The sequence below is a fragment of the Gymnoscopelus braueri genome, assembly GCF_963280865.1.
Source record: "Gymnoscopelus braueri genome assembly, chromosome: 13".
Taxonomy (NCBI): domain Eukaryota; kingdom Metazoa; phylum Chordata; class Actinopteri; order Myctophiformes; family Myctophidae; genus Gymnoscopelus; species Gymnoscopelus braueri.
This window is the reverse complement of record NC_137615.1, coordinates 54,234,718-54,242,378: the sequence shown is the minus strand read 5'-3', so window position 1 is coordinate 54,242,378 and position 7,661 is coordinate 54,234,718. Positions and strand designations below refer to the sequence as shown.

General features: G+C 39.7%; 1 protein-coding gene across 2 annotated transcripts; it reads right to left on the bottom strand.

The window, feature by feature from the left end:
- Window positions 1-1,153: 1,153 nt before the first annotated feature.
- Window positions 1,154-6,602, bottom strand: LOC308098242 (uncharacterized protein). 2 transcript variants are annotated; one of them, XM_080446524.1, is made up of 5 exons: window positions 6,517-6,602; window positions 6,081-6,127; window positions 4,665-4,828; window positions 3,914-4,101; window positions 1,154-1,440 (listed from the first exon to the last, which is right to left on the bottom strand). In XM_080446524.1, the coding sequence occupies exons 3-5, from the start codon at window positions 4,823-4,825 to the stop codon at window positions 1,220-1,222; spliced, it is 570 nt and encodes a 189-aa protein (XP_080302650.1). In that variant the 5' UTR covers window positions 4,826-4,828; window positions 6,081-6,127; window positions 6,517-6,602; the 3' UTR covers window positions 1,154-1,219. The 2 variants fall into 2 exon arrangements, with proteins under 2 accessions (XP_080302650.1, XP_080302651.1); XM_080446525.1 differs by having other exon boundaries at window positions 6,422-6,536.
- Between the last annotated feature and the right edge of the window lie 1,059 nt (window positions 6,603-7,661).

The window sequence follows — 7,661 nt, the reverse complement described above, 5'->3', positions numbered from 1 at the left end:
ACACATGACCTTTGACACGATCCTGTTTCTGGTTTGGCACAAATTTTGACCTGAAGGTCAAGATTCAATTTCTCCTCTGAGCAAGCAGGCAGGCTCTATCAGCTCAATGGTAAAAATAAAAAAATAAAAACGTCAGCACTTGCGCAGGAGACCGGGCTTCAAATCAGGGGTAGAACAGGAAAGTTACATCAAATATTGTTTTGTGGTGTAAAAAGTATAATATTTGCCTCTGAATGCAGTGGAGTAGAGGTTTAAAGTATCAAAACAAAGGATATGCTCAAAGTAAATTACACAAAAAAATGTACTTAAAGAAGTAGTTCACTTATTTTCTATCAATTACACACCCTATGAAGCTTTGAATTCCTAGAGATTTTGTTTTTGTCATATTCCTGAGACAATAATTCGATGGCAGGGATGCTGGTCACTAGGAAACTCTGCTGGTCATCAAATTATTGCCGTAGAAATGCGACAAAAAAAAAAAAATCTCCATGAAGTCAAGGCTTCATGGGGTGTGCAATTGATTGAAAATTTGGATTTTCTTGATTCTTTTTTGGGTGAACTACTCCTTAAATGTACTTTCCACCACTGCAAATGTATAAACTTATAATAACAAACAGAGGCCGAGGTGGCACTACATTGAGCCGCCAGTCTGTGCCACAGGCAGTGGTGGAAAAGTACTCAAATGTTTTACTCAAGTAAAAGTATCAATACTGCAATGCAGAAATACTCTGTTGCAAGTAAAAGTCCGGTATTCAAAATGTACTTGAGTAAAAGTCCAAAAGTATTGGCATCAAAATATACTTGAAGTACCAAAAGTAAAAGTACTCATTATGCAGAATGTCCCATTTCACAGGTTTCACATGTATAAAATGTACAAAAATCGTTAGAAAATAGCAGATCTACAAGCTCACAACGAGCTTGTAAATAGGGCTGAAGTAGTTAATGCATGTTTTGTGATAATAATCCAAATCTACAAAGTAGATTACTAGTAAAACTAGTAAAGTTTTTTTAATAATTGTAGTGGAGTAAAAAGTACAATATTTGACTATGAGATGTAGTGTAAGTAAAAGTATTAAAAAAATTATATACTCCAGTAAAGTAAAAGTACCTCAAAATTGTACTTAAGTACAGTACTTAAGTAAATGTACTTTATGTTACTTTCCACCACTGGCCACATGTGGCCATGCCAGCTGGAAATAAACTGTCCGACTTGACGGGGTCATATAGGTGAGGTTTCTGTGGCGTCGTGGACAGGTGTGTGACGTGTGTCCCTATTCGTCACCGTATCGTGTTCCTGCGGGGCCGTCGTCATGGCCAGGGAGACCTGCGGCGACGTGTCGTCTGGCCGCTCTGGGTCAGGGGCCTCACCGGGTGCCGCTTTTGTCTTCCTCGCGCCCGCAAAGGAACATACGGCACCCTGTTGCTGCGCGCCTCCCACTCCTGCAAGGTTATCATAGTTAACCCATTCAATCCGGGAACGCATCTGTGTCATTTTTGATTTCTAGCTATAATTATTATTTATAGACTTTGGTTATTCAAAAATAGCAGATCTACAAGCTCATAGCGCGCTACGAGCTTGTAGATCTGTTATTTTTTGAAAAATCTTGATCTTTGTGCAAATCTTTGAATACATATATCTTTTTGAAACAACATTTTCAACTCAAATCTTTACTTCTGGGGGTCCCTGGAACAACATATTTTGATGGGGATTGGCGGCAAAACAGTAATTTTGGGGGTCCTTGACATGAACAAGTTTGAGCACCACTGATATAGCAACAATAGTTTTTCAGAAAAATGAAGACATTTGTTGAAACATTTGACAGTTACAAATATTCGCTTTAAAAAAATATATATTAAAAGATTTGCACACATTTTCACGATTTAAAAAAAATAGCAGATCTACACTCGAATTCCTTGAATTCATGGAGATTTTTTTTTTTGCATTCTTGAGCCAATCATTTGAAGATCAGCGGAGTCTCAATTGAGTCTCCCACTAAGCAGCCACCATCATCAAATTATTGGCTAAGGAATTACGACAAAAACAAAAAATTCAAGGCTTCATGGGGTGTGTAATTGATAGAAAATACCATAAGTAACTTTTTTGGGTGAACTGCTCCTTTAAAGCTAAGGTACGTGATACTGTTTTGTTACAATAAGTGTTAAACAGCTCTATAATCTGATAGTACTCTTTCTATAATCTGATCGTACTCATTGGCCTGGTCAGATTTGGCATCACAGTTTGGTTTGGTAATCTCTCAGTGCAACTGAGGTCCAAATTGCTCCGATTGGTGCAGACTGCAGGGAAGATAATAGGAGTAAGACAACTCCCCTCTCTGCAGTCTATTTACGAGCAGGCTACGTTAAAACAGGCTCAGAAAATAGTCAGTGATGCTACCCATGTTCTACATGGAAAGTTTGTAATGATGCCCTCTGGGAGAAGGTACAGCGAACCAAAATGGAACTATGTCAGATTAAAAAAAACGTTCGTACCGGTGTCAACTAAATTGCTGAACGAGGCTCTGAAACAGCATTGACTGTGAGAAGATTAGATTGACCACTGTGTGATCTGTGTATTTGTGTAATGTTGTGTCCCCCCCCTGTTATGTATTTTGTCTTTTGTCACGGATGTTTTGTGGGTGGCTGCAGCAGGGGTGAAAGCCCAAGCCAAATTTCCCTTGTGGACAATAAAGTTTACCTTGACCTTGACCTTGATTGACTATGGGGGGCGGCCATAGCTGAATGATTACAGCAGTGGTTCTCAAAGTGGGGTCCGGGGACCCCCCAGGGGTCCTTGAGGGGCTTCCAGGGGGTCCCCAGACAAATGATTGATAGCTAGGAACCAAATGGACCCTTATGTTTCTGTAAATGGACAGATGATAATGGTGTAGATTTGGGTCCCAGAGATCAAAATGGTATCAAATGGTGGTCCGTGGTCTAATGCATGTCAAACTGGGGGTCCTTGAAATTAAAATAGTTGAGAATCACTGCTTTAGCCGTCAGAATCTTCTCTTATATGGGGGGCATATATTTTCAAATGGGGGTCCGTGGGCTAATATGTGTCAATTTGGGGGTCCTTAACATGAAAAAGGTTTGAGAACCACTGGGTTAGAGAAGCCCGCCTGGGAAACCGAAGGTCCCAGGTTCGATTCCAGGCCTCAGCAATGTGTCGAGGTGTCCCTGAGCAAGACACCAAAATCCTTATCCTACATTCAAAAGATAACTAAATATCCAAAAATAGAATTGAGAAAAAAACGTTTTAGTTAACTGAAATACAAATAAAAACAACGCCTTACAAAATAAAAAATAATTGAAAATTGTCCAAAATCCTCAAAAGTAAAGAAATTAGTAGATCTTGATATTGTTCTGAGGTTCTTTTTGAATCTCACCCCTGACTACCCAATATAACAACAACAAAAAACTAAAACTAACGCTAGAACGAACAAACTAAACCAAAACCTAAGCCTTTTAACAACATAAAAAACACTCAAATACTAGCAAACCTGCTTTAGAGCGCGGCCTTGCTGAAGTTTAATTTTACCTATGAGGGCCGATTCTGCCAATGCTCTTTAATGGGAACAGAGCGGTTTGTTGCCATTTGCGGATTTCTGCAAAAAAAAAATGCTACGTGAAGTAATTAAAAAAAAACAATCTGTGCAAATCTTTGAATATAAAGATATTTTTTAAAGTGAAACATTTTAACTCAAATCTTTGCTTCTGGAGATCCCTGGAACAAAATATTTTGAGATGGGGGTCGGTGGCCAAATTCATATAATTTTGGGGGTCCTTGAGATGAAAAAGTTTGAGCAACACTGATTTTTATTTATTTTTTTACCCAACATTTCAGTATTCTGAAAAACTCATGTTGCTATATCAAACGTCAAAACAAAATAGAACATAAAAAAACATAACAAACCTCCCCCTCCCGCCGCGCCGTTCCGCCGGAACGAGTTCCGGACGCGGCTGGAGAAGCGGCGCACGGCGCCGCCGACCGCGGCACCCAGGTCTCCGTCTTTCTTCTTCTTCAGCAGGCCCACATCGTCCTCAAGCTCCTCTGGCGGCACGTCGATGTTGCCCGTGTACCAGAACACCCACCATATGAGGCTGAGGAAGATAGATAGATAGATACCTTTATTATCCCGCAGGATAATAAAGGTGGCGGCCACAGGATATAAAGGTGGCGCCCAGTGGCGGCACAGCAGTTAAGGTTGCAGAGTTACAGGTAAAGAGCAAGAAAAATAAAAAGTACTGTTGTGTACAGCAATACAAGGCAAAAACAAAAAAACTAAAAGCATCAACAATACAGAGCAACGGTATACAGAGGCAAAAACAAATAAATTGTCCATTACAGTCAGTGCTTCATAAATGTCTCACCTGATCTCATCATAAAACAAATAATAGGCCTAATAGTAATTATCAGTGCAATCCCAATCAAAAAAGTGTCCATTCGGTCAGTGCAAAAGCGTGAGAAGTGAAAGTGCTCACAGCGAAACAACAGCACAAAGAAACCCACCCTCGGAATGTCATTAGAGGTCAGAGTCTTTGAAACATCTATTTATTCCAGGTTAAGTTACGGTTGTCCTGGCCAAGCGATCATTGTCTGTCAAATTGTAGACCTTCAAAGCTACCTGCACAAAGGACTTTCCAAGTCTCTCACACCTCCTCACCTCAGGAAGATGATGATAGCGCCGGCATAGATAAGGAAGTCGTAGAAGAAGACATCGGCGAACACGCCCGTCAGCAGCACCAGCAGGCCGAAGACATCGAAGGCCACCGCCGTCCAGAAGGCACACGAGCAGCGTCCCAGACCGCGGCGAGGGGCGTCCATCTTCTAATAATAATACATTTGATTTATAACGCACTTAACATTTTTGCAAATCTCAAAGTGCTACAGGGTTTAAAAACATGGCATAAAAAAATCAGAAGCAACCAAACAATTACATGATGGGACCGTACTAGGCTAAAGGGTCAAATTCAAAATCAGGGCAAAGAGAAGGGGGAAAACAGGCCCAAGAAAATTAAGAAAACGCTTTGTTAAAAAGCATATTGTATATAAGATTTTGTTGCAGATTAAACTCTGTCATTTGACAGCACTATCATCGGTGTTGTGTAAATGCATTGTTTGTTTACACATTATCTTTTCTATTAACATGTTGGATTCATGTCAGTGTGTATTTTCAGACAGTTAACCTTCTAAACCCTCAATAACATAGTCAATTTGACCGTTGGCTCTGTACTTGGTCAGCTCTTGTTCTACAAGCTCACGTTGTGAGCTTGTAGATCTGCTATTTTCGGCTAATGTTCCCCATCACACAAAGATTTGGCAGACCCCCTTACTCTTAAAGGGAAACTATGTAAGAAATCTGTTCTGTCTGTGTACAAACACACTCACACTATATTTGACAACTTTTTTGTTTTGGCAAACGAACAAACAATTGGCTTAAATATTACAACTACTCCGTGTCAGTAACGTATTTTGAGTACAAGAGGCAGATTGCCTCAGACAGATTGCTGCCTGAGGAAGAGTTGTACTTGTACTTGAATCGCGTTGCTGAAAAGGATGTAAAATATAGCTGTTTGAGGTGGTCTCCCTCCTCGGTTGTTTTAGCGTTGAGTTTTTGCCTCCTTGCGAACCCTAGGACTCTCCACTTTTTTTGTGTGGCAGTTAACTGGAGTAAAAATGTATACAAGGCTTTGCCAAAAATTACTATGACTACAATTGAAAAAAAAAAACATTTTAGTTTAGTTAGTTGGAATAAGAATACAAAACAAGGCTTTACAGAAAACGATAACTTAGGCTACTGAAACAGTAGCCTATTGTGTGTTTGAGAAAATGTCCTTAGTTTTAGTTTTTGACAATATTTCATACATAAGACTAGTGTTTGACAACTTAAGGCCTGTTGTCAAGAATCTTCACAATTAGCTAAAATAGCTGATCTAAAAGCTTGCGACGTGTTGTGACACGCTCTTTTTGCTATTTTCTAAAACAAAATAACTAACCAATAACTAAACTGAAATTGAACACATGGAGTCAAAACGAAATTTAAATAAAAAAACGATGAAAATGCCAAAACTATAATAACCTTGGTTCAGATCCAGTCCACACCGGTTCTTTGATCGGACGGTTCACCTGTCCAGGAAGTGGGAACAAGGTTTGAAGCGACGGCAGTAGAGAAAACTATAATTTGTTGCTGTCAGGCAGAAACCTCATATCTCCATGTTTCAAAATGGTATGTGTTTCTGTAAATCCATGCCCTTGATGCTACTTCATCAGTGTCACACAAAAATAGCCGATCTACAAGCTTAAAATGAACGGTTTTGGACATAATAGGTATCCACCTGACAGCAACAAATGACATTATGACTTAGTCCTGTGTGCACATATGAATGAACCACATTTACACAGTTACATGGAAGGGTTTACCTTTATCGCTGCTTTTGAGCAAACAAATCGCTACGTTACTTGACTGAGACAAAATGATTTATACTGTAAAGATTGTATACATAGTGTACACTCACATATACTGTGTGTCCACCTGTCTGTCCGTTTTTTCGTTGTCCGTCTCTATCTCTCTCTATCTCTCTCTCCCCCCAGCAGAAAGCCTTTATGTTTGTGGATAGACTTTCACAAGCGTTTGACTGGCCAGGTAACCTGAGCCACGTGAGGCGTTTACAGCCATTGTGTGCGTGTGTGTGTGCCTGCGTATGTGTGTACCTGCGTGACTCTCTGTGAGTGTGTGTGTGTGTGTGTGTGTGTGTGTGTGTGTGTGTGTGTGTGTGTGTGTGTGTGTGTGTGTGTGTGTGTGTGTGTGCGTGTGCCTGCGTGTCGCAGGTGCAGAGAGGAGTGGCATCATAAACAGGTGATAGGAGACATACAGGTCCATTTGTAGTGTGAAATAAACACGATTTCATTGTGTGGGAGGACAATCCTTAGTATAGTGGTCTCGTGGGTCAAGCTATTTAGTATATTTGCAGTTTCCCCGCTTGTAAGGGATGGTACAGTCCATAGGAGGTTTTAACTGGGTTTCACTCATACAATGGTCACAACTTTTTCTTCTTTTTACTCTCCTTTACTTTAGTTTTTGTAGTTTAGTACAGCTGTACAGGCAAGGGTAAGGTAAGTATTGTAAGGTGAAAAACCTTAAAATGAAACTAACTACTGTAAATACAATGCACATGAAATAAAAAATACAAGTATACATGCTTTGCATATATGTTTTAAACACTTCTAAATATTGTTTTTTACTTCTTAGTGTCTTTTTATGAACTATGTTTTTAAACAGTTTTTAAACATATGCAGTCTCATATGAAATGCAAATATAATACAATTTTAGCAGCATTCAAACCGTTTTTTATCAGTCTTCATATCTCAATAAACAAATCACATTTGTTTTTAAATCAAACAATCATGTTGCTTTAGCTTGAAGACATCAAACAAACAAATGACCATGAACTAGAACGCACGTTCTAAATTGTATAACTCTTAAACGAACAAACCGTTAGTCTCTCTCTGGCTGCCTCTCCAGCTTTTTATGGGTGCACCAGTGCTGCTTCTTTGATGTTCTTCTGCACAACGTTGCTGCTGCTGTTTTTTTAATGGAGGATTGTGGAGGGTTCTTCTCTTTTCCTTTCTCTCCCTCTGTAGTTTGAGCAATGCCCTTCTT

Coding starts and splice junctions, on each gene's coding strand:
- LOC308098242 (XM_080446524.1), bottom strand. CDS start 4,825: ATGGACGCCCCTCGCCGCGGTCTGGGACGCTGCTCGTGTGCCTTCTGG. Junction 4,102..4,664: donor GCTATCATCATCTTCCTGAG/GTGAGGAGGTGT, acceptor TATCTTCCTCAG/CCTCATATGGTGGGTGTTCT. Junction 1,441..3,913: donor CGGCGCGGCGGGAGGGGGAG/GTTTGTTATGTT, acceptor ATAACCTTGCAG/GAGTGGGAGGCGCGCAGCAA.